We start from the raw sequence: 25,377 nt of genomic DNA, 5'->3' as shown, positions 1-25,377 counted from the left end.
GCCAAACGGTAGGAAGGTTGCGTCTGTGTGGCCTGTTAGATATGAAAGCACGGGTCTACTTGCAATATCTCGCGATGGTCGCCACGTAAGTTACGGCTAGTGTTTTGAGAACCCCTGCTGCCCCCAAAACAAAGATACACACAGTATCCTGCCGAGTCTGCCGCCGGACGCGCCGAGCCCTTTGCTTCGAGACATATTGTACATGCTTCTTTTCCAAACGCTTGTCCAGCTGAGACGTTGCATTCGGCAGTCCGTGTAGGGCCGTCCGACTCCCGAGTACGAGGAAAAAGTAAGTAAACAAGCATGGCTGCCAGCCGGCCCCGGTCAACGGAGCCCGCTCCGTCGACCTCCTCCTACTAGGCAACGCGAGCCGTAGCCGCCTGTGGTTCGTAGCTTGCGATGAGCCAGTTTCATCCGCATTCTGTGTATAGGGTGCTGCTTTTGGCGATGGTGAAGAAACGGAATTACCAGATCAAGAACGATCGAGACGTCTCGATCGCTCTCGGTTAACTTAGAGAGCTGCTTGCTTCATTGTGATTTGTGGGGTAGTTATATTTCCTGCGATTTTTATGACAGCTCTCATTCCTGCGCACCGCGATGCAATGACTCGACCCTCGTGACAGTATCCGCCATGCTTTCTTTTCTTCTCTCTCCCTCCTTCCCCAAGGAGCGACATGAAGAACAAGAAGAACAATGTCTATGGGGACCGCTTGCCAAACCAGCTCATCGCCCGACGGGCCAGGATGACGGATCCCATGCACTGGAAAGATAGACGGATACACACGCAAGCACAGGCCACCGATGCATACCTCCTATAGCATGCCATTCGATGCGTGTAACCACGGCAGGCGGAGGCGCTTTTCCACAGTAGCTCACCGACGTCATTCGGGGCGCGCCTCCCGCGGTGCCAGGCCCAAGCCCGTGCGGAAGGTTAGCCGGCTCGCGGACGCCTCGTATCGATCCGCCGCGGAAACGCGCCGCAGTGCGCGTGGGCGGTTGGCGACGGGGGGAGGCGTGCTGCCTCTCTTTTTGTGTTTTTTTATTTCCGTGGCCTTGTCGACGTGGGCAACTTGTAGCGAGCTGCTAGAGCTGGTCGGCAGCTATCCGATCAGACCGCGGGCTCGGCGTGGGGGTTAGGCTTTATGTCACTTGGAGCTGAATGGGTGATGGCATTTACGGGACAAGCCCAGGGAGCCGGGGAAGCGCGGTGACCTGTGCGGGATTCCAGAGTCTGGAACCCCTATGGACAGGAAGCCCAAACGAAGCCCAAGTCGGCTTTACACCGGTTATGGCATTCAGATTACGGAAGTGTCTATAAAGGCCCGACGGCGCTGCTTGCTGCTTGTTGACTGGTTGGTTCAGGTAGAAGGATTATCTCGAGACGAGAGGACACACGAAGAACGACATGTGGAAAGAGCACATAACAAGAGGTATATCGCCGAGCCATATGGAGCCGCCTTACAAGAGATCCCTATGTGTGCTGCAAGAAAACCCGTGTTGTCAAGGAAATCCTCCCATCCCGCCTGAAACCCCGGAGAACCGCCACGTCTTGATAAAGGATCACCTCTCGATCCCGTGGTTGCCCGTATAGATGTTTAGAAGATAAACCCCGCTAAAAGAAGACAAAAACGCGGGGCCACGTGATGAAAAGCTGAGGACGCCAATGAATGGTCAAATCAAGCCGGAGATCAGGGAGTGGTGTAGATGAGTCCCGGATATCCAAATGCCATCCATTGGTCGTGATGAAAGTCGACCCCCTTGCTACCAAATGCCAGATGCCAACGAACCGAATATGCCTAGGACCCGACCAACTGACAGTGTATGCAGGCTCCAATTCGATGTTTACGCCTATAATCCTTCGTTCCATGTGACCCTATTCGCCGTTTTGTGGTGAAAATGCCCTTAAAATGATAGTATTGCCTTTTTCTTTTGTCTTTTGGTGGTGGTTGCAAACGCCGAAAGACGCAGAATGCGTCTTGCCTTTATAATGAGAAAGACACTGACAAGTGGTTTTGATCCACATGCGATGCTGTTGCAGGCGTACGAGTCTCCTGATTGTATACCAGCAGGCGGGTTTGGAGCACTCTGCTGGTACGACCGCTGCGGACTTCCCATGCCACGAATAGTTCAAAACCTGCCCAGGATGAAGAAACGAAAAACGCTGGAGAACCGCTAACCCGTGCGCTAGAAAGAAACAATGTACAGCAACCACAATGCCGCCGCCACCAGGGTTCGAGATTAAATCCAGACCTCTAAACTCCCACGCCAACATTTACCACATTGTGTGATGTATAGAAAGGGGGAATCGTAGTCGTAAGGTGATGCTGTCGGCGCCAACGCTGATAAACCATGTGAAATCATCAAAACTCGCACGTGAATAAACCCCCTCAGATGCAGCAGTAAGCCGGCGACGACACCTCCTGTGGGGATGGGAAAGGACAACCATAGCTTCAAGCCATGCAAACGAATGCTCTCTCCCAAGTCAACAGGCCAAAATAAAACAAAAGAGACAAACAATACAACCAGTTTCTTCTCGAAGTGCCATTTTAATGCGTCCTGCCAAACTCCGTCAAATGAATCATTATCTTTGGGAAATATCCCTGCCGTCCCAATTATTTTCCCATCATGTAAGGTGGAAAGGGGGACGAGGAGTTTGGCATTGCTGAGGAAGAGCCACCACCGGCCGATAAGGGGCCGTTGTATACAGGGTTGTTCCACACACTTCCAGAGTTTCCAGCATAGGGCGATGCTGCTGTGAAAGGTGTGGCATTGCCACTACTTGGAATAGCTGAAGCACCTCCACCATAACCCATGCGCGCGAGACCTGGTGGGCCAGGGAGGCCGGGCGGAGGGCCATTAGCAGTGGTGAAACCGTTGCCAGAGCCGCCCATGATGTTGTTCATCCCAGTCATGGATGCGGAGCCGGTCTGTCCGGGCGCCTGACCCGAGCGGACACCAAGAGGGTTCTTGGAGAAGCTCAGACGAATGCCACCTTTCACGCTGTTATGGAGTGGGTAACCGTAAAGCTCATGGAGGGCCTTGGTCGCAAAAGAGACATCCTCAAACTCCACAAAGCACATGGGCCCGTTTTGCTTCGTCCGGAAGCAGAGGCGCTTGTACCCGCGCTGCTTGGAGAACATGGCCTTCAGCTCTTCTTCCGAGGTGTCAATCGGTAGGTTGCCCACATAGAGCGTGTTGCAAGGCGGGTTCTGGTCTGCTGGGTTCACTGGGGGATAGTTATGCCGCTGGAAATGCTGACTGCCGAGCTGGAAGTTGGTCGAGTGGCTGGCACTGTTCATGACGGTAGGCGACATGGTGTTCCCGTGGGCAGACATTGGCGTCATGTTGGGATGTCCATACTGCGGCACGGACGAAGGGCCTGGCGAGTTTGTGTTCAAAGACAGGCTAGCCAACCTCGAGATGGGAAGATGAGGCGCCGTGGCGCGACGGTGCTGGGTTGGTCCATTCTCGGCAAAGGTGATGGGATCGTTCAGGAGCTCCTGGGTTTCATCGTCGTCGCCAGTGTCGTGGTTAATGAGCGTCTTGCTCGAGATGCGCGAACGATCGGACAGGTGGTTGCCAATGGGTGACTGCGGCGAGAAGAGATTTTGATAGACCGTGTTCGTATCGGGGTTTGGTAGCTCGTTTCCTCCGTACATGCCGCCCATTGGGGGAGACATCTTGTCCATCGGCTGGAAGGCACCGTTGAAACGGGACGGCTGTCGTGATGAAGGGCCAGAGGATGTCGTTGACGAGGCTGCGCTCGATGTAGACGAAGTAGGGACATCCCCCGGGTACCTCCGAGCTGTAGTCGGGCTTCCCGAGAGGATATCGACAATCATCTCGGCGTCTCTGGAGATGGACTTGCCGTGCAGCATTTCCTTTGCTTGTTGCGCGCCGGCTGCAGTCTTGAACTTCAGTATGGCAGAGCGAAAGCCAGGCTCGTCTGACTGGTCGGGGGACAGCATCTCGACGTCGACGAGCTCGTGCGAAAAGACCACCATCAACCTCAGCTTCTCCTCTGTCGTGTCGCTGGGGAGACGGCGGATCAAGACCGATGCGACCTGTGATGGGGTTCCGACGGGGACAGGCTTGCTGGTGGCGTCGCGGTCGAAGGGACTGCTTGCGGTCATGGACAGTGAGTACGATGGTTGGGAGGCGAGCCCTCCCGCTCTGAAAGATTGCGACTGCGACATGAAAGCCGGCGCAGCCATTGCGGCCCTTGTGGCTGCTGCAGACGAGTTTGAGGGCGACACAGATGCGGTCGTGGCGAATGCGCTGCTGGCGGTGGTCGAGATTGGGGTGAAATGGCCCGCACGGCTCGACGTCAGGGTCGCGAACGGAGATTTGGACAGATTATGTAAAGCAACGCCGGCGGTACTCGAATCCCCGTTCATGCTCTGCCGCGCATGTAGCCCGACTGTGGTGTGAATAGTCGAAGTCGCAGCGTTCGGAGCGCGGCGAAGGTGGGAACGAGAGCGACGATCGCGCTGATCTGCTGCGTCGCGGAGGTTGCGGGTGGGCGGGTGGGCAGGATTGAATGTAGGTACCGCAGCGTAGCGTACCGCAGCGATGATCCGTTTCTGTATGCGCTGTGATGTGATGCGATGCGATGCGATGCGACGCGGCGCAGGTGTGGGTGCAGCGCAAATGCGAATGCGCTCGACGGGCAGGTCAAGGAGATTGGAAGCTTGGGTGTTGTGTGGTCTGGTCTGGTCTGGACTGGACGGCAGGACGATGCATGCGACGACAAAAGGCTGGGGCCCGAGGAGCGATGCTGGAGCTCGGGAAGACGCGAAGAATGCGCAGCCGGGGCGAGTATAGGGTGATGTGAGACGCGACACTACTGGGGAAAAATGGAGTCTGGCTGGCGAGTGCCGCTTGGGGAACGGACGCGCGATAAGACAAGCGACGGAGGAATGCAGCGGTCGACTCGTCAAAATCCAAAGGTGACTTTGGGAAAAGTTGGGGGGATTGGAGAAGGGGGGATTTGGTGTGGATGGGGGGAACTTTGGGGGGGTTGAAGAAGCGAGAGTACGGAGCGGAATCGAGTGATAGTAGGATGAGACCTTTGAATGGCGCCTTTGTGTGAGCGTGTGGGTGGTGTGCGAGAGGATGGCCCGTCGCAAAGGGCGTTCGGGACGAGACGAGGAAGGGGTTGAGAGAGTACACAGTAGAAAAAAGAGAGGGCCCGATGGGGGGGCGCGCGGGCGTGGGTTGGTTGTCTAGACTCTCTCGACGCCGAACTCTGAATTGCTCAGAGCCGAGCAGGGACGCCTGGGAGATGCGGGAGGAACAGGACGATCAGTTCACCACCAGAGGTCCAAGCCGAGCCGAGCAGTTCTCTGGACAGAACCTGAGAGAGAAATTGGGGGGGGAACGGAGACGGGCTGGCTGAAGGGGGTGTGGGTGCGTGTAGGTGTGGGTGAAAGAGAGAATGTGGTGTGTCTGTCCAGCGTCTGTCTGTCTTCTGTGTCTGTAATGGGGTGACGGGGGGGCACGATGGAGGATGGGGATAACTCCCAAAGCTAGCCAGAGCAGAGAAGGCTGTCGATAGGATGGCATAGTTACGAAGGGGGGAGGAGGGGGGGGAGTGGGCTGCCATCACATCCATCCTATTGCTCTTGCTAACCCCATCATTCCCAATCTCCCCCCCAAAACTAACTAACTGGATGGAAGCAGTTGAGGTGTTCTGGTCGTCGACTGTTGGTGCTGGTGCTGGTGCTGGTGCTGGCGCTGCCGGCATCAACCAGCGCCCCATTTGCCCGCAGTTCTTGGGGGGGGGGGGCCATAAGTTACAGCACAGCATAATCGACCTGGTCGAAAGATAAAAACCCACGCTATGCACGATACAAGTCAAGTTGGATTCCTTGACCTTGACCTTGAACGGGACGGGCACGCGCTAGACCCTAGGCGCGCAGTCAGCAGCGCGCGCAGCCAGCAGAGAAACCCACCCGGCTGCTGCCCCATTGCCGGGGGATGTGGGAGGATTGGGTGGTGGCCGGTGGTAGCCCTGGTGGGTGGTGGACGGCCTGCACGCTTGGGTGGGTTGGCCGACCAGGGTCCTTGATTGAGACAGGCACAAAGGATTCTGGTACCTGCAACCTGTGTTTGAATGGGACATTGACCCGCATAGCCATGGCTGCATGGCATTGGGGCACTGGGCCATGGTATGGCTGAGTCCCGCCTTTGGTTGGTCTGCCAGCCTGGAAGCCGTTTAGAATTTCGATGGTTCTACCCGTAGCGCCTTCGATCGAGATGATGGAGGGCGAGCGCAACAGCGAGCAATTAGGTACGACCAACCACGACGGCCGCTTCTCCTGTCATCACTGACGCCAGAGAAGCCCCAGCGTGCCCCGCCAACACCCTCTCTCTCTACGAGGAACCCGCAAAGGAAAAGGTACCCAAGGGCCAAGTTGCCAAGGGATGTGGTCAGCTCCTCCTCCCGCCCAGATGCAGACTGTCTGGCCTGTCTGGCCTGTCTGGCCTGTCTGGAGCCATGCACCCAGTCCGTGGGAAGAGCCCGTCGGGGCTCGTGCTTAGGGAACTGCCGGGTTCGTGCTGAGTATGCGAGTGTGGCTTACCTTGGAGTGGATCCTGCTCAGGCCGGGAGGGTTCCTCTCTGCCAAGTACTCAGTAGTATCCTGCGCAGAGAACAGAGACAACTAACCGAGTGCTCCGTACCCTTGGGGGGCTCCAGCACATCCGGATTTGGAGGCATGGAAGGAAAGCCGGAACCTTCTTGGAAACAAGGCAATTCCAAGGCAACCAGAGGGTCCGGGAGTCCCCTGGCGGTAGAACACTCGTCTTGTATAGATGGCATTAAACTAGCTGGCGATCGCCAGAGAGCACCTGCAACTGGGGGCTTGGCCTGCTGGGCCAGCCTGCTTGATTTCCCGATGTGTTATCAAGGAGGGGAGTGGTTCAATGTTCTCATAGCAGTCCGCACAGGCTGCATCACTTAGCTCTGTGTCCCCACCTCTTGACTTCTCGAAACTCCGTGAGGGTGATGTACACCGTACTTGCCTGCCGTCCTCGATGGCTATCGGACCAATCAGAGCGCGGTCGCGTAGAGTGCTTGGTACGGCTCTGTGGATGGTTTTGGAAGAAAAAAGTGTTGGCGTTATGCTTGATGTATGGCGAGTGCAGGATGCGTCCCAGGAGTGAACAACCCGGTCAATAACGTGTCGTACGCGATGACGGCGTTGCCTCGTGGTTTGAACAGCCTGTCTCAAAGGTATTCATTTCCAGTAGCCCACCCGAGTCTCTTGATGCGAAGCACGACTCTACCTACAGCCATCTCCCCCGCGAGATAGACACGGCTTTCTAGTGGCCATATGACGCACTCAAGGTAGAGTTTCAACCCGCCAGCGAAGACCCCCCATGAAGTCCGGAACTTGGTACTCTAGCACGAACATTCTGTTGGTCCTCCAAATCTGGGGGGTTGAGTCTTCGCGGTTTCTACGTGGCGCTATGCAGTGAGTGACGAGAATGTTTCGGAGGGGCTTGACCATTAGTCGTTTAGGACAAGGGGAGTTGGAGAACAGTATCAGATGGTGTACTTGACACGCGAGCCTGCCGACCGTGAGGAAGTAGGCAACTTTTGGTAAATTGAATGTCATCGGCCGTGGTGGTCCTGATGTTGCCCACTAGAGTTTTGAAAGAGCGCTACGCTTGGGCAAGGAAATGTACGTGGTCGATCGCAGCCTGACGATATAGATCCCGTTGAGGAATCAGCCCAGCAGGTATTTCCTCTGATTCGACAATGCCATGATGGCGAGGCCAAACGTGACCCCGAGTCTAGAGACCGGTGAGGACGTGACAAGGGTGTCGGCCAGGTGTGGTGGGTGGGATGGGTGCAAGCCAACCCCGGCACAGTTCTACCATATTATTGTTCAACTCTAGCCTTTGTGGTGCCACGGCGCGACTTGGGAACGACAGGGCTGCCATGTGTTGATATGACGGCATAAGTCCTAGAGGCCACAACGAAGCAGCCGTGCCATAGTAAGCATGGAATCTGTGCAACATGGCCGCCGAGGTGTTGACAGACAGCACCCGAGTTCGGATCAGAAACAGGTGTCTTAGACAAGTATCCAATGATACAAGATAGTCCAGGGTCAAGGTTTGGAGCGCAGCTTCACAGGTTTACTCTGGCTTGTAGGTGAGAGTCGGCCAGGTTCGGCCCACCTAATACAGGCAACGTCGTCGTTTTGACGTTGCTATATCACAAGCCAAAGAAACAACAGAAGCTCGGGACCAAGGTACAGACCCTCGGACGGCGACTGCATGAGATCGAAATTGATGGCAGCCACTGCTGTTTGGCTTACACCCGCAGTGAGAAAGGATGTTCTGAACAGGCGTGACAGGCGTGGCAGGGGAGAAAGGTGAGAGATAAAGACTGAGGCGGGCCAGACCGAAGATCTGATATCTCTCACCTGCCCTTGTCTGAAGCTGTTTCGTGGGGTGCATCGGCCCATCGGCTGTCAGGCGCCCATTCCTTTCGAGAAATGTTCCTAAGAAGCGCCGAAACACTGGATATGCCGATCATTGATGCTGTCCGGGCAGCAGCTCGAACAATGGCGGGCGTGTCTTGTCCACCTCGAAACAAGCGGCCCTTGGTATGCTCGTCCATCGGACGAATGCGGGTATGCGTGCGCGCGTTATTCCCAGCATTGGATGCCTATTTCACAGCGAGCGTAGAAACTTGCAACTAACACAAGTTCCCTCCGTGAGGGTCCGCAAGCCCGTTTGGCCGTAAAGAGACGGGTTTGCCCCTCCCACTCCGCTCCAGGGCCCCCAGACAGGGCTCCATGGACCGCTGAACAATCTGATTGGGTGCCAACGGGCGGGCTAGCGGCAGGTGGGTAGCTTGATCTAGTGCTTCCATGTGCAGATACAGCCTTAGAGCGGCTTGGCGTGCCAGAACTGCACAAATGTCCAGGCCTAGAACTAGCTCCGCTTCACGATCCGTGCTTGGGTACCCAGCCAGCGAATCGAGTCCACAGACGAGCCCCGCGCACTCTCTGGGTTCCCTTGCCCCTCCTCTACACGGCTGTCTGCACATGCTCGGTACCTGCTGTGTAAGCCAGTACACAACAGCTGGGTACTGAGTATTGCGCTCTCGCCGTTCTGTGATGGGCATGCATCTGACGTATACCAGACACCAGAATACGCAGGGGAGGCGGGCGAGCAGGTATTACAGATCTGTCCATCTGTCCCCACTGCCTGTATCTTCGTAAGATACCCAGTGGATTCAGTAGCGAAGTGTCGTCAGGCCCCGCTTACTAAGTCAGCACCCACTGTTGTGCAAGGCCGGGCTACTAACACCGTAGCGGCCTGTGATCTGATATTTCTCGAAACGCTCAAGAACTCGTTCAATTGAGGTTCCTGTGCATGTGCATACCTAAGTCCCCGTGTATCCCCCCACTTTCTTTTTCACCAGCAAAGGGAAGGTTCTGCCGTAGCAGAACCACACTGACAAGCCCGCCTCCTCGCCGCGGCACTGCTCTGCCTGTGCCCTGGACTTTCCCGCAATAGTCGGGCTGTTTCTAGCCGGACTTGGCCCAGTGCTTACCTAGATGCCCGGCTGAAGTAACGGCGCAGGACTGGAACAGGACCCGATTCGCACACATGAGCATTAAGCTCCCTCCGCGGACATGCCAAGTGCCCACCCCCTTGAGTGTCCACCGGGTGCACTCAATCACAGTACCTAGGTACGGGCCCTAGGCCACGATAACCGAGACAGTCAATCACCCAGGTGGCTGCGCGTATGCTATGGCCCATCCAAGCCATCGTTGCAGCTTGCAGATTGAGATGACGGGTTTCGTCACACCATGCGCCTTGCTACTTTTCACGCCATCAGCGGCGGTGAAACACGTTGTGAACTTGACAGACCGAGAGAGGCAGGGGCGTGCCATCTGGTCCAACGGGCGGACCCCCACTGCGACAGGGAAGCCGATGCATCTGCTGCTCAGCCAAAGTTTACTGTACGACATGAATGAGACCAACAGTGTCGAGAACACTTCCAGATCGACGTTCTACGAGACGCGCCACGTTCTCCCGCCAGGCGTTTACGGAGCAGTTGCTGCCCAATAGCGTTGGCTTCCCTACGCCTGGATTCGATCCCAGCCCTGTGACAGCTTAAGCCCGCAGCCCCCCTGCGCACCAAGACACAGAATTGCTTCTACTTCTCGTGATGAGCTGATTCTGCATCCGTGCTTTTGCGTGCATGTCTCCCTATCATTCGGTACTATTGATTGAGTGCCAAATATATGAGGACTTTGCACTGGTCGTTCGGTTTACGATACTTCCCGTACAACGTCAAACTGCAGCAATATTTACCCAGAACTGCCCTGGCTCCGCCCAACATCAATAAAGAAGCAAGGCACACGCTGGCGGCTCGTCCTGCGATCATTGGTGTAGCCAGCGCGTCCTAAAGATGGTGGCTTTGAACTGATGCTCAGTACGACTAGACGTTATGTTGTTGGTCAAGTCTCCTTTCACATAGGCCTAGCGCCATGCAGACATGTATAGCCACCACCAACGGCGCCGGGTAGATTGGCAGGTTATCTGTAGGGCCAAATGCATACTCTGCCGGGGTTTCAAAAATTTGTTGGTGGGAATGGCGGTGACCCGCGTCGACCCAAAGTCACATGGATGGGAGCCCTCGACCCTTGAGGATCGACACGACCCAGACAGCTATCCTTCCCTTGTCCCGGATAGACTGGGGCCACTTACATACCAATTGCAGCGCACTTCACGAGTATTATCGGCACCAAACAGTGCTAGTCCATCAGAAGTGTGACGCGTCATTGCCTTATACGCGCGGTAGACGTTATATAGTTATACTATGTACTGTGATAGCAGACTGTCACCTGCCTTTAAAGTTTACGGATGCGTAGACCCACTGCGCTATAAGCCGGCTACAGAGCACGGAAACTGTCCCGGGCGATCTTTTTCAGCCCGCTGCAGCAGAGGTGCACCGGCGCCGCATCGCGTTGCCCAGCGCTCCGATCCTCGCAGTACAAGGCGGTAACTCAGGCTTTATCGCACGGCATTTGACTCTCTGCAAGACAAATCCAAGGTTGCCTGTTCTGGCACTGAAAATTGTTCTTCACATGGAATTAGACCAATAGTCTTGCATCTCACCCCGCGCATGGGTCCTTGTTGAATACTGACCCACAACAGCAAGTCCCCCTTTCTGCAACATTAGACGTCAAGAAATACATGCTGTATTTGAGAATGACTGCCTTTGAGGAGGTAAAACATTCTCAAACGAAAGCATGACACACCAGGCATCAACTTCAAGATTGTTCCAGGCCTTGGGAAAGAACCGCGCTGTCAGTTTCCTGTTACTAGGTAAAACCGACCAAAGAGTCTTGGTATCCACCATCTATCGCTATCCACATCTGTCTCGTTCTCGACCCCATAATGTAGTCAATTGATACGACCTCTTTATCAGGCATACCTGGGATAAGTCATTCGATCCGTAAGTCAGCAATCATACTTTTCCGTGGCGCAAATCTCATTCTGATAGTGTAATAGCGTTTCATCCGATATCAATCAGCAGGCCAGAATGCCTGCTCCGTCGTAGTAGTGGTATTCCAAGCTAAGGAACAGCGAACAGAACTCACAAATTCTACGATACCACGAATGTGGTGCGAGTGCCATCGCGGAAGAGATACCAGGCCGCGGCATGCCACAGGGCCTTAGATCGTACGCGCCCATTTGGGTAGTTATCTCGGCTCAAAGAGCTCAAAGGCATTTCATCACGAACTTCAGTTCAAAAAAAGGCTTCCATACCTGATTTGACGCCTATATTGTCCACGAGACATAGCCCTCCGCTTATATTTCCCCGAGATCTAGGCTTACATTGAGTCAGATGATAACGGAACTTTCTTTCCATGTGCCCGCAGAAACTCAAACTGGTAACATCTTTCACATTGTGATGGCAAGGATAGGAAAAAGATCTCACTCGATGGCACACACACACTGCTGTGGCGTCTGTCGCTCCGTATGTGAGCTCGAGGCTATGTATGTCACCTGATGCCGGCCAGTCCCACCTTTCTGGGAAACGGGCCGGAAGGGCTCCGTATGGGGCGGAGGTTGTGGGCCCCAAAACATCTTCGTGACCATATCCGGTTGCTGGACGTGAACCTGGGACCGGACGACTCTGATGAGGCGCTCTCTTGACATTTCCGATCATAACCGGCAACCGAGCCTGGTCCCAAAGGCGTTGAGATGGGGCTGCGCTTGACCACTTTGAGGTGTAGGGCAGTGCCTCGGTTGGGCTCTGAATACCAAGACCGCTAAAGACCCATTTTGAACTTCCCCAACTCCAACCCCAGATTTATACACCCAACCCTTGTCTGGGTCCCACTATACTTGGCAACCTCGGTATGTTTCCCCGCATACTCTCACTGAGCACCATCGTTGAGTATCTTGGAGCCTAGTGCATTCAAAAGCAAGAGGCAAAGATCAAGCCCAAACCTCTTGCCATTAAACCGTTCCAAGCCGTTCATCTAAGACGGCCCTAAGGCAGAGCCCAATCAATCACAATCACACGACCATGGCCACTCCAGTCCCTTTCTCAGAGCCGCCGTGGCTGCTGGGCCTTCCTAGCCCCATTTACAAGGAAACCCACCGGAAGTGGCAGGCCGCCATCCGCCCTTTCATAGAGGAGCACCTTCACAGCCATGCGCGTGAGTGGGAGAGGGCAGAGACGGTGCCTGACCACGTCTTCGGCGACTTCGCCAAGGCGAACATGCTGATTCCGGCGCTCCCAGCTCCGCTCCCAGTCGCGTGGCTGAAGCGGCTTGGCATCCACGAGCTGCTCGGCGGCGTGAAGGTCGAGGAGTTCGACTATCTGCACTCACTGATCTTCGCGGACGAGATGGCGCGAAGCGGTCTGGCTGGCCCCGGTGGGAGTCTGACAACGGGTGTGGCGTTCGGTGTCCCGCCGATCCTGAAGTTCGGCAACAAGCAGCTGCAGGAGAAATACCTGCCCGAGCTGCTGAAGGGCGAGAAGAGGAGCTGCATCGCCATCACGGAGCCCGATGCTGGTAGTGACGTTGCCAACATCACAACCACGGCGGTTAAGAGCAAGTGTGGCAAATTCTACATCGTGAACGGAACCAAGAAATGGTAAGCGGGCTGTTCTTCGTCGTGATTGGTTAAGCAGCAACTGACTAGGGCGCATAGGATCACCAATGGTATTTGGACAGACTATTCAAGCATGGCAGTTCGCACTGGCCCAGAAGGCTCTGGTGGCGCCGGCCTGTCCATGCTTGTCGTTCCTCTCAAGAATACGCCGGGGGTCTCGATGCGTCGCCTCAAAGTAGCAGGTCAAATCTCGGCAGGAACCACATACATCGAACTGGACGATGTCAAGGTGCCCGTTGAGAATTTGATTGGCCAGGAAGGCATGGGAATGCGCTACATCATGACGAACTTCAACCACGAGCGCCTGACCATCGCCGTTGGAACTACGCGGCAGGCACGTGTTGCTCTCAGTGCCGCGTTTGAGTACGTCCTCAAGCGCGAGGCCTTTGGCAAGCCGCTCATGGACCAGCCTGTTGTACGACACCGTCTCGCTAAGGCTGGAGCACTCTTGGAAAGTCAGAGCGCGTGGGTTGAGCAGTTCGCGTACCAGATGACCCAGCTCAAGAAGGACGACGCGGACCGAGAGCTGGGAGGCCTTACCGGGCTGCTCAAGGCGCAGGCCGGAATCGTGTTGAAGGAGGCAGCAGACACAGCGGTACTGTTGTTCGGTGGCAACGGATTCACGCGTAGCGGTCAAGGCGAGATAGCAGAGATGATCTACAGAGAAGTCCCCGGTACTCGCATCCCAGGAGGTAGTGAGGATGTTATGCTGGATCTGGCGGTCCGTCAGTTGGTCAAATTGTACAAGGCAAAGACCCAGGCATTGGAGGCCGGTTCCAAGCTATGAGCAATGAGACGGCACTGTGTATAGAACACCAGGGTATGCAAAAGCAAACCCCGTACGGCTAGTCCGTGTAATCGTTTGAAATATATGGACTTATCACTGGGACTCCATGTGCGGGTCGTGGTAGTTGATCAGGTCTGTTTCAATATGACCCTTTTCTGAATCTGTACCATAAGTGAGATGAACTTGAAACGAGCGCTGTCCTCATTACTTGATAACGAGACTTCAACTCAGGACAGTGACCCGTATACGTCAAACTATAGCGCGGATAAATCGTAGCCGCATGATAGAGCAAACGGGAAGCTGGTGAGTGTCGTCCCTTCCACCCTCTGAATCACATAAGTGCACTTTCCTACAGGCCTCAGAGCTTTGGAAGTTGCTAACCCGAGCTGAGCACACAATTGCCACATAATTGGTTCCTGCCTTGTTGAGGATCGCTGTGGTAAAAGTAACTAAGTCACGATTGAATGATAATCGTTGGCACGTCAGCTGTAGCCCAAAGTTATTTCGGCGTCAGACTCAATTTCTGACTCCTAGGTCTCGCTGGCATTCTGCTTCTGTTTCTGTGCTTTCGACGCAGCATTTCTGCCAATAGAATGGTGAAGATAAGGGCACCCTACCTTGTCTTGATTGTTGTTGGATGGTTCATTTTGTTTGGCCCCCGACCGTCGGCCAGGTCTCCACGGCTGACCAGGGAAACGAATGCGTTCGCCAAGTTCAAACACCAAGGACCAGACTGCCGTGTGTCCTCTCTAGCCCTGTACGAACCAAGATCAAGACCATGCTCCAATCGAACATCAATGCTTGAGGCCATGTCGTCTGGCGGCCGCGTCGGCAGGGATTCCCCATATACCGCTAGGGGTTGCGATATGATATGGTACACAACGAAAGAGGTGTGTGAGATCCTTGGTCGCTTCTCTCAGATCATGCTGGTTGGCGACTCAATGCTCCGCCACATCATTGGATCGTTGAACATTCTCATTCGAGAAGACCTGGGGTACGGCGCCGTGACAGACTGGAATTTCAGCGAAGGAGAGAAGTAAGACCTTTTTCTGCACACTCTTGTCAAATTTTCATATGGGCTGATTGGCTCTCCAGACGCGACTGCTTCTGCATCAATCAATTCAACGTCAAGACCTGCTCGGTTCAAGGCATCTATAAAACCTCCGACGTGTTGGCGAATGCCCCAGAGAGCCTATCATGCCCTAGTCTGGTCCCAGGGTGGTCAACTGATCTTCGGAGTACTACCACTTATCCCGAGAAGAGAACTTTGTGTCATACTGACTAGCCTTGAGTTGAACAAATAAACCGCTTTCCAATACCAACCGACGAGCTCACGAGACTCCGAGTTGGCATCCAGTCAGCTACCACGTCGAAACCAAGAGCGTTTATATTAGGTCACGGCTTGTGGAACGACCTGGAGACCGAGGCTTCGATTCACTGGCTTGATTCAGTTCTAAGTGTTATCAATCATGACTCGGATTTTCAAGCACCTACACTGCTCGTTACACCAAATGCTGCTGGCAAGGACAAGCCAGACAAGTGGCTGGTGACCCAAGGCAACAAGGCACTCTCTCGCTTCGAAGAGACGATGGCAGAAGCGGCCACCAAGGTAGGTATTGATCATCTAGGCACGTGGAACATGGTAAGTCCCTAACAAGCATTTGAACGTTCAGCATACCTCGGCACGTGCTGGCTTATCTCACCGAGAAAATGATGACAATTTTTCAACCGGTGTGTTTCGGTATGATCAAATTACCCACGCTAACTTCTCACGGTGGCAGTCTATTCAAGCAACGTTGTATGATGGAGTGCATCTTGACATGCGTGGAAATTTGCTCAAGGCCATGATGGTGGTCAACTGGCTGAGCATGCTGGAATATTAGGTGCTGTGCGACCCTGAGAAGTACTCTCGGCCGTCAAAGTACAATCAGTACAAACATCCGCCACGGATACTTCTTTACCAGGATGCATGCATGAAGCAGGACTGTTCCGGGTGTGGTTCCTCTGAAAGATACATACCGTCAATGTATCAATCCTGGCGTCATGGTGGGACTCCAGGTTGTCTGCAGCTTGATAATTGAGAACAGCCTTGCTAGCTTCATGTGCAATACCGCAGATGTCTATTTGACTTTGGGGGCTGAAACCAGCTAGCCTCGGCTACATTCCCTGGCAATATATACGTATTGACGTAGGATTGCGGCCCACATTATGAGTCGCGCTCGTGAAATCCTCATGAATAGATGGTGATCCTAATGTATTGGAATCAACAAGCAACGGTGGGACCACTCTTCATATGAACTTGACGCAAAACCAATGAATCAACGAGACCTTTACTGATGCTAATTTCTTTCACTATATCTCTCTTGACAGATGAGCTGGCCTCGGAAAAGCCAGTACATACGCAGCGAGCGTAGAACCAAATCAACTTGCTATAGATGATCATAACCCAACCCCGTGCTATCCATATCGAACGCAGGCAGGTCTTCAGCGCCCCAACTGAGGGTCATGGTGCCCCAGAGATCTTGAACCTCCATCTGCTTCGCCTGGTCTGGGGCAGGTGCCGGTTCAACAAGCGACTCAGTCCGCACGCCCGACGTTTCCGAGAGCGAGGTCGCATACGACAGATCAAGAGGTGCTCCGTGTCCATCCCATAGGTTGATGTAATCGTCCAGGCTCCCGTCAAACATGGGGCATTCCCGTGCCTTTCTGGTGAGCTCTTCCTTCGCTATGGCCGCGGCTAGTCTCTTCTCGAACTTTGCTTTCATGCTCCGGAGAACCACCCGGAACGCGGTGCAGCAATCGGTCTTTCCGGTTGCCCCACCCTCGGGCTCCTCGCAGAGCCGCTCCAAGTAGGCTCCAAAGTTGAAAATTTGCCTTGCTTGCGAGGCGTCGAAGCCTGGGCATATATCCACGGGTAGAGATAGCCGGTAGGCCAAGATTACTCCCATGATCAGTCGGAACCAGTCGGCGCTGGAGAAGCGGCCCATCTGGTCAGGTGATAATGACGCGACGAACTCGAAGAATGCACGCAAGGTGTGAACAGTATCCAGTAGGCGATTGGGATCCAAGGGCGTGTCGGTGTCAGTCGGGCGTGGACGGGTTGCGCTTATCAGAGGAGATGCGGAGATGTGCATGTCATCAAATAAGCTAGACATCATGACACTCGCTGTGTATGGATTAGATGCTGAGATCACAAGATAAATATCCGAGTACATACGTGCTAGCGCCAACGTTGTTGGTATTCGGCCCTGCCACTCCCTGAGCTGGGTCTCGAGGCCGATGCGGATCAGGTTGCGGTGGTGCGGACTTTGGGATCCGGACTTTCTGTAGCTCTTTTGAAGAGTGTGTGTTTCGTCTGAAATGTGATGAAGCCGTACTAACCATACCAAAATATGGTCTTGCTCGATATTACTCTGTTGCTCGAGCAAATCGCAACACTTGCCCATCCAAGCAGTGAATGGGAAGCCTTCCGTCTTGGAGAACGCGTTCGTGAAACTTCAAAAGATAACACTCGTCAGAACGTGACATATTTGGGAAAATTTCTTATTTACTCACACTGTAACCAAATAATAGCTCACGAGGAAGGCCCGAATGCTTGCAAAGTCATCAGGAGTAAGGCCAGATTCGACCCGGTGAGCGAACGTCTCTTCCTGGCCAAGCTCTAGGTCTTGGACTATGTCGATGGCCATCTTCAAGTACTGCCCTGCCTGTCGATGTTTGGGTCGTAGATGAGATGGATACCTAGCCACATTAGTACTATCTACGTAGTATACGAATGGGTTCAGACACACCAGGCGCAGTAGACAACGATGCCTTGGAGCAACTCGAGCGACCGCTCCCCTCCAGTGACAAACTTCAGGCCCAAGACCTTGCGGAACTCCTCATCATAGAGGCTGTAGCCTTGTAAACTCGTCGAGCAACTCGTAGCGGCAAGGATGGCGAGAAGTATGAATGGCGAATCCCTGGCCATGGACCTTACATCGGCATCATCATCAAGTACAATGCAAGGGCACGAATGTAACATTAGTTTGAATGTCTCCAGGAGCTTCTGTGCCGAGTCCAGGTTGAACTGCGGTTTGATAGCCAAGTTGGCGATGGGTCGTGAACCACTGCTTGTCGTCGACGATGGCGTAGGCATATTCGCAAATTGGAAGGTTGGTCCAGCAGAGGACGACATCGTGGAGTTTGCTTCAGCTTCCTCCTCGCTTGAAGGATCTAGTTCATCTATGAACCGCTCGTGTTGTGCCCGCAGATCGTCAAAGCTGGATGTCGGCTCTTCGCAAGCGGGCATGCTGAAATCAATACTGAAAGTCTTGCTGGGCCCCGGTGGTGGCGGTAGCTCCGAATTTCTACATACGAGATTCAATGAGATCCCACTGAAGGAATAGGTGCATTTCTTACCCTGTAGCAACTTTTGGCCGCCTTGTCCTGGGTCCTGTCCGAAAAACACATTCTCTTTTGCAATCAGAGCATCTATATGGGGACAGATGAAAGATGAGTCCCGGCGACGAGTATAGGAAGATGATCGAATGACTGACCTCTTACATATGCCAGGCTGTGGGCCAGGTTGGCACCGTATCTTTGCGGCCCTACACGCCTCGCAGGCTCGAGACTGGGGCTTCGGTCGGGCTCGCGGGGAATCAGATGCTTCCATTTCAGCAAATGGTTAACTCGAGTCTAGAAAACAGGATCAGGTTGCTGGGCTGAGCTTGAGCGTTCCAGATATCACCGGAAGGTTGATAGCCGCCAGGTCCACGCGACAGCCTAATTGGGCCAGTGAGATGCAGTTCCCAGCTCCTCCTATGTTAGCTTCCGCGGTAACCGTTACCTTCAGAGGCGAGATAATCAGAGGCTTTCTTTCCGAGCGAAACGGAATGGTGCGCTGGCCGAGTTGTTGCGTGTTGATAGAAAGCTGGCGGCCTTTGCCCTGGTTGACCCACCTCGAGTTCCAAACTCCGGTACGCTTCGGCGTATGCTGACCTAAAAAGTGGACCAGAACACCCCACTACGGAGATGCCACCGGCCACGCCCGGTCCTGGCTAGTAGCCATTCGAGAGCAAGTGTAGAGACAATCCATCGACGAGCCATGCAGCCTGGGTGGAAAATCAATGAGAAGCTTGGGGATCAAATGCGGGATTTGCTAGCTCCTACTCAAGAAGTACCGTACTTCCACGAGGTGAAAATCCGTCTTACTCGCCTCGCTGGACAGAGCAGAGTAGTTGAAGCAGCATCTTCTTCAGTCTATGGGAGATGGGGTGAAGGGAGGCGATACTCAATGAAGAAATGTGTTCTAGATAGAACATGGCATTTTACGGCTTCTCGCGTGTCGACATAAGGACCGGCGATGGGCACATCATTTACTCGGTGAACTACCAATTAGATCCATTCTCTTCTCGTATCACTAACCGCTGTTACAGTTACATTTTTTACTAATTCTCATATCCCAGAAGGAACTCACACGGCTATTTGACTTGCAGTATCAGCCCAGCTTCCGATGGCGCTTGACAATGAAAGACATGTTCTCGTGCAGAAAGCTCTCGCGCTTTAAATCATCTAGAGCCTGAACCCACGGTGAGCTCTCAATGTCTTAGGATGCATACTGTGCAGGCAGAGGTAGATGAAGCATAAAGAAGAGCAGGTATAAGGTCGGATAATGCGAGCAGCGATTGACAGCATTGAACCCTTTGTTTCCTATCGGTACCTTTGATCTGATGCTTGCGGATTTGACAGTGTTGCTCCAGATGATGACCAGATAGGCGTCTTTGTAAATTGCACTCAAGACGTCACGTCCATAACTTTCAGGTATACCCCTCTGCAAGCTTTATGCGGCAGGTTTTTACCTCAACATATTAGACAATGACACCTTCTGACATGCATTGATTGGGGGCTACAAAGGGCTCAGGCGTGATGTTTAGACAGCGGCCTTCGTTTTTCTGATGATACACCTGTTGAACCTATTCGGAGTTATTTCGCACAGATACTCAAGATTGATACAATATCACTGGCATCTCAAGATGGGGTCTATAATTCCAAGAACGTCTGAGGAATGGGGCAGGCTACTGGGAAAGCATCCAAACGACCCGCTTACCATTGCTGATATTATTGATTGTCCAGTACCAGAGCCAAATATTTTGAAAAAAGTCTACCACAAAAGAAGTACCACTCACACGAGTACTTGGGCCAAGCTTGTGGAAGTCAGGTTCTTCGATCAATTCACGCCTAGACACATTCGTCCCATGTTGTCTGAAATATACGGTATATTGACCGATGTCACGCCTGTGAAACTGGACTCTTATACGCAGGCACTTCGCAAAAAGGATCCTGTGGCATATGAAGATGGTCTAGACAAGGCGTTCACAGCATGGGTGCAGCCGGTTGTCAGTGATATGCTTAGAGCAATCACGTCAGATTCCAGGTTTGGGCGAGGTTTATCTTTTGCGAGTATCAGACTGAAGCACCTTGGCGAAGGCGACCTGGTTCCCGACTGCTGGCTGGGAATCTGGCAGGAGGCGAATAATTATACTCTGAGGGACGATAATGGAGTATTGACATCTAGAATTGCTTACGCGTTAGGCGAGACCAAGATGGCAATGAATTGGGGATTCCAACGTATATCCGCAGCACTTGGAACAGGATTCCCAGGGTACAAAAGGATTCTGAAAGTGGATCAAAATCCTCTCCGACAAGTCGCCACTTATTCTTATTTGGGCAAGACACCGTGGAACTTCATCTGTACGGACCATGAAGTAGTGATTGGCCGTACTTATCATGTTTGGCCTTCGAAGGGAGAAGCTCAAGCATATGACGACATCTATCCAAGAAAAAGTTTGAATACATACTTGGGGTCGGAAATAATGTCAGTGAGCTGGAGTCAGCGGCGCTGTGACGATCAGCTGTCTGCGCTTGAAGCCATACTTGCTTTGGCAGTAATGAGCTTTGATGGCCGATACCGAAAGATGGCAGACCGCTTAGAGCTCGGTCGACTCAACGAGTGGACCGAAATTCATGATAATGGCAGGATCAAATACCAGCACCCGGTAACTGGCGCGATTGCTTCTGCCCTTCCCGAAGGCGCTCATGTCTGCGAGTACTGATGCGCGCGCCACAAATCACAGTGAATACCTTGTACAAACATTCAATCATTCCATGTGCTAACTATTACTGATAGGAATTAACATCTGGGGATGAAGGTCCTTCCAATCCCGTTCTCGCTGCTGCCATAGCAAATACAATAGTTCTACCCGAGACGTATTGTAGAAGTTAACAGTTGACCAAGTACTACCACTGAATGAGCTTCAATATTGTGACTACCGAAATGAATGGAGAGAGAGGACCCTATTTGAGTTTGACATGCTCATAAACAAAGGTCTTTCCGTATTTTAGCAGAGCGCATATAGAAGCTACGCTAGTCAATCAGAAGTGCGACTTATTACGTCAGTACTGAGACCGTCTAATGGTAGACGAACACTACGGACAAAGGAAGGATTTGAAAGTACTCTTTAGCACAGCCACTGTCAAAGGCCCTCAAGGTATCTAACCCCTACCGGATTTCAACTTTCTTTGTTATTTAAATGCCTTCGTCTGAGATTGAGCAAAACCCATCCCTACCCCCTAGTGGTTCTATAAGACGTTTATCGTTGAGCAGTGTTGTTCACTTCGTTGGAAATGATGTCCCGACTGTGTCCAAGCAGATATCATGGCCTCTCTTCCTGATCTTCCCGGCCCAAAACTTCACCCGTTCAACCACAAAGGCTCCGAACTGAAGATTGTCTTCCTCGAATCCATTGACAAAGGAGGAGAAGGGGTCATCTGGAAAGTCTCCATAGATGATAAGATCTATGCTCTCAAGATTGTGTGTCCTGATCCAGGGGAAACCATTTCATGCTTTACGAAATATGAAGTATCGTCTCTAACTGTGCTTCCAGTTTGCTTTCGATCCCCATGGCATCGTGACAAGATTGGAGGATCGCTTGGTAGGCCGAACTACCATAGATGAATTGCAAAAGTATCGATCTCCTTTCGCTGCTGAATGTCGCGCCTACGGCCGCCTAAAGGAAACCAATAAGGAAAATTTGTCTATCAAATGCTACGGCTATATCATCTTGACCTCTAAGCACGAAGAGGAACTTCGCATGAAAGGCGAGATTCCCGAAGGTATTGATCGGCGGTGGGAAAGCCACTCCAATTTGCCGTTCCAAGCGATAGTTAAGGAATACGTGCCGGAGGGATTAAGGCCGTGGCCTTATCTCGATGCCTCAAAGGTTCCGCAGATGATACGCGATCTGAACGACTTACACCGGATAGGTATCCATGTTAATGACGTGAAAGAAAATAACTACCTTCGCGACAAGATAATTGATTTCGGCTTTTCTCGGACCGCCCCACATCCATATTTGATTCCGGATTACATCGATTGGATGAGCATGAACCCGCATGCACGGGATGACACACCCGTGCAAGATGAAGAGGACTTTGATGAGATGATAGACTTCTACAATGAGATGGTTGATGAGGGTCATCACAACGGTCCGCGTATTTGGCACCGAATGCAGCCACAGGGCATAGTTAACCAACGTTATGGGCAGAGGCCGCGACGTTATATGTTGAGGAAGCCGCCATTGACGCGCAGATACGCTAGGTATGTATCAACAACTCTAAGCCTCAATCAACACTTGATGAGAAAGTTCCAGATTTCTAGTTACTAAAGAAGTTACACAATCAGGTACCGACCCGAACTGTATGACTGGAAGAAGTCTCTGGGGGGGAAGTGTGATGAAGAAATGAAGGATATGCATAGAAAGTCAAACAGGCAGATTCGAAAGAGGCAAAGTCGTAAAGGAAAGAAAGAAGCCGCACATTAAAGTAATTTCAAGGTATTAATGATACAACCGCCGGGACTCATGCTAGAGTTACCTATCATGTAGTCCTTGCCCAAGCCATAAGATGAATAGATGCAGTCGCTGGTCAGGAGTTTTCCTTTGAGACACACATATCTCTCGGTACTGTCTGCATCAGCGATTCGCATAATTCAACATGCAGTGGAGTAGAATTTCAAGACCAAGAAAGTGGGTTGTTATTAAAGGGAGTATACATGTTCTACATCAGGCTCGAAGCCTGGTGGGCAACAAAAGTCATGGCCTCAGCCCAGCTTTCAAGACTTACCCATGGCCACAAGAAGTTGCTATCTATCATGATCCAGCGGTCCGGCGCCTCGTTAGCGGCTGTGAAATCCAGAGCTTTAGACACAGTACGGGTGTTAGATAACTCATGTGGGAGGGAGGCTTCAGGGCAGAAGAGATTGTAGTAGGATGTCCTGGCGAAGTCCCTTGGGTGTAGAAAAGTGGACCTCGATGTTGCGGCTTACACGCATGGATGGGGTCAGGGCTAAGAGCTCTGGGCAGATGCGACATTGTTTACTTGCAAATGATCTAAGAAGCGCCTCAAGTTGATCATGTATACAAGGTCGCATTTAGAATTCCCGGCCTCGGTTGCTTTATGGGCCGGAGACCTTCCTGAAACAGTGCGCCTCTGATATGTTGACTCTAGGCAGCCGAATAAGGCGGGATACGTGATGTACTTAAGACGCTTGGAGGTCACGATTTCAGACCTCACCATCAACGATACTCCAGCCCGCTCCTCACAATCTATTTTCCTCACACTCAGCCTGATCAATCGAAGCATTCTCTACTGCGCAACACACCATGGAAACCTTCGAAGCCAAGCTAGCCCAGGCTACAGACCCAAAGAACCGCGACCTCCTTGGAGCGTTGGGACTAGTGGTAAACAGCAAAGGTATGTTGACCCCAGTGGTGATTGCGATATTTCTGACACCTGCATAGGAGAAACGCTCTACCAACATGCGTCGGGCTACCAGTCGCTCGCGCCCGATGCAGCGCCGCTTGACCCTGACAGCACTGTATTTATGGCTTCAGCGGGCAAATTTGTTACCCACATCGCAGTTCTGCAGCTCGTGGAGCGCGGAGTCATCGGTATCGACGACCCTGTCTACAAACTCCTTCCAGAGCTGGAGAAGCTCGAAATCATCTCGCCGAGCATCGATGAAGAAGTTGGATTCACCCTGCGCCCCATCAAGAACCAGATTACCCTCCGCCACATGCTCACACACTCGAGCGGCATCGGGCCAGGCGACGATGCTTTGACGACACTGTGGAAGGCGGCGACGCCGCCACAGGAGTTCCCCGAAGGAACGTCTGGAGTCGTAAAGCTGTTCTCGACACCGTTGCTCTTCGAACCGGGGGAGGACTGGAGCTACGGGCACAGCATCCACTGGCTACAGCCCTTGGTGGAGCGTGCCTATGGCAAGAAGTTCACGCAGTGCATGCAGGAGCTCGTCTTCGATCCTATGGGTCTGAAGCACACAAGTTACCTCTCTCACCTACACCCGGAGATCAGTGGGAAGCTCTTGCAGTGCGTCAAGCGTCAAGATGATGGCGGTGTGGCTCTGCCTGCACCGGATGAGGCATTGCAAGGACTGGTCATGAGCATCTCGGACGTGAAGACCCTCCTCGTAGACTTGATCGGCAAGGAATCAAGGCTTCTGAAGAAGGAGCACGTAGATTTGTTATTCGAGCCCGCTTTTGGACCCTCGACGGCAGCATTGGAGACTGTTCTCAAGGACGAGGACACCTTTGCGAAGACCATTGGATATAAGGAGGAACAAGGGTGCAAGGTCAACTTCACCTGCGCCGGCGCGTTGGTCACCGAGGGACATACTCCGGAGTCACAGTTGCCAGCGGGGACTTTGACTTGGAATGGGTGGCCGAACCTGATCTGGACAATGAACAGGGAGAAAGGGATAGCCACATTGTTTGCGACGCAGCTGATCCCTGTGGACGACGAGAAGACGCTCACCCACATGATAGAGTTCCTGAAGGGCGCGTGGACGACGTTTGGATAAGTGGTAGATCGGATAAGTCGGAACAGGGAACTTGGGTGTGGACGGGCGGACGTGGTAAAAGTGGCACCTTGAAGCAAGGAGGCATATAGCAATCAGACCGAATGATGAGCGCACATGTCAGGCAAGTAAGGACGGTTCAAGCTCATTCGGCTTCGCGGATCAACGTTGCCTGCAGTTGAGAATAAGTATTCGCCCGGTTTCAAGGCGATGGCCAACTCCATCTCGTCTTGCCGGATGATACACTCGCGGTTCAGTACTGCCTGTTATAACCCACAGGGCTGGGTGCCTAGCTGCGGTGGAGCAACGCGGGATATACTTGGGATCTGCTGGCAGTGACGATACCTCAGGGGTTAAACCGGAGCTGAGCCGTGATACACTGGAGATGGATGGTGCTGCACGGCCGTCATCACACATATCTGCTTCTATAGAGGGGATATAGTTTTGGAGATTCTCACAATACACACGAAAGCCCACTGTAGCCGAAGGACCCTGAATAAGGAACGCCACTGAA

General features: G+C 52.9%; 7 protein-coding genes across 7 annotated transcripts; 5 read left to right on the top strand and 2 right to left on the bottom strand.

Moving 5' to 3' along the window:
• Nucleotides 1–2,612: 2,612 nt before the first annotated feature.
• Nucleotides 2,613–4,397, bottom strand: JN550_001466 (uncharacterized protein; the record flags this gene model as incomplete). Its single annotated transcript, XM_049312653.1, has 1 exon — nucleotides 2,613–4,397. The coding sequence occupies one exon, from the start codon at nucleotides 4,395–4,397 to the stop codon at nucleotides 2,613–2,615; it is 1,785 nt and encodes a 594-aa protein (XP_049176317.1).
• Nucleotides 4,398–12,568: 8,171 nt separating this feature from the next.
• On the top strand, nucleotides 12,569–13,948 carry JN550_001465 (uncharacterized protein; the record flags this gene model as incomplete). Its single annotated transcript, XM_049312652.1, has 2 exons — nucleotides 12,569–13,143; nucleotides 13,201–13,948. The coding sequence occupies 2 exons, from the start codon at nucleotides 12,569–12,571 to the stop codon at nucleotides 13,946–13,948; spliced, it is 1,323 nt and encodes a 440-aa protein (XP_049176316.1).
• A 797-nt stretch (nucleotides 13,949–14,745) lies between these two features.
• Nucleotides 14,746–15,831, top strand: JN550_001464 (uncharacterized protein; the record flags this gene model as incomplete). The annotated part of the gene is made up of 4 exons (XM_049312651.1): nucleotides 14,746–14,984; nucleotides 15,044–15,186; nucleotides 15,241–15,590; nucleotides 15,730–15,831. 4 exons carry the CDS (start codon nucleotides 14,746–14,748, stop codon nucleotides 15,829–15,831), a joined length of 834 nt encoding a protein of 277 aa, XP_049176315.1.
• A 546-nt stretch (nucleotides 15,832–16,377) lies between these two features.
• Nucleotides 16,378–18,239, bottom strand: JN550_001463 (uncharacterized protein; the record flags this gene model as incomplete). Its single annotated transcript, XM_049312650.1, has 5 exons — nucleotides 16,378–17,114; nucleotides 17,166–17,280; nucleotides 17,335–17,443; nucleotides 17,504–17,689; nucleotides 17,740–18,239. The coding sequence occupies 5 exons, from the start codon at nucleotides 18,237–18,239 to the stop codon at nucleotides 16,378–16,380; spliced, it is 1,647 nt and encodes a 548-aa protein (XP_049176314.1).
• Nucleotides 18,240–19,962: 1,723 nt separating this feature from the next.
• On the top strand, nucleotides 19,963–21,042 carry JN550_001462 (uncharacterized protein; the record flags this gene model as incomplete). The annotated part of the gene is made up of 1 exon (XM_049312649.1): nucleotides 19,963–21,042. One exon carries the CDS (start codon nucleotides 19,963–19,965, stop codon nucleotides 21,040–21,042), a length of 1,080 nt encoding a protein of 359 aa, XP_049176313.1.
• Nucleotides 21,043–21,644: 602 nt separating this feature from the next.
• On the top strand, nucleotides 21,645–22,586 carry JN550_001461 (uncharacterized protein; the record flags this gene model as incomplete). Its single annotated transcript, XM_049312647.1, has 3 exons — nucleotides 21,645–21,800; nucleotides 21,874–22,474; nucleotides 22,534–22,586. 3 exons carry the CDS (start codon nucleotides 21,645–21,647, stop codon nucleotides 22,584–22,586), a joined length of 810 nt encoding a protein of 269 aa, XP_049176312.1.
• Nucleotides 22,587–23,649: 1,063 nt separating this feature from the next.
• Nucleotides 23,650–24,866, top strand: JN550_001460 (uncharacterized protein; the record flags this gene model as incomplete). Its single annotated transcript, XM_049312646.1, has 2 exons — nucleotides 23,650–23,740; nucleotides 23,788–24,866. 2 exons carry the CDS (start codon nucleotides 23,650–23,652, stop codon nucleotides 24,864–24,866), a joined length of 1,170 nt encoding a protein of 389 aa, XP_049176311.1.
• Nucleotides 24,867–25,377: the final 511 nt, after the last annotated feature.

Source organism: Neoarthrinium moseri (genome assembly GCF_022829205.1).
Source record: "Neoarthrinium moseri strain CBS 164.80 chromosome Unknown scaffold3_Wmoseri_CBS_16480, whole genome shotgun sequence".
NCBI lineage: Eukaryota > Fungi > Ascomycota > Sordariomycetes > Amphisphaeriales > Apiosporaceae > Neoarthrinium > Neoarthrinium moseri.
This window is presented reverse-complemented; position numbering and strand designations above follow the sequence as displayed.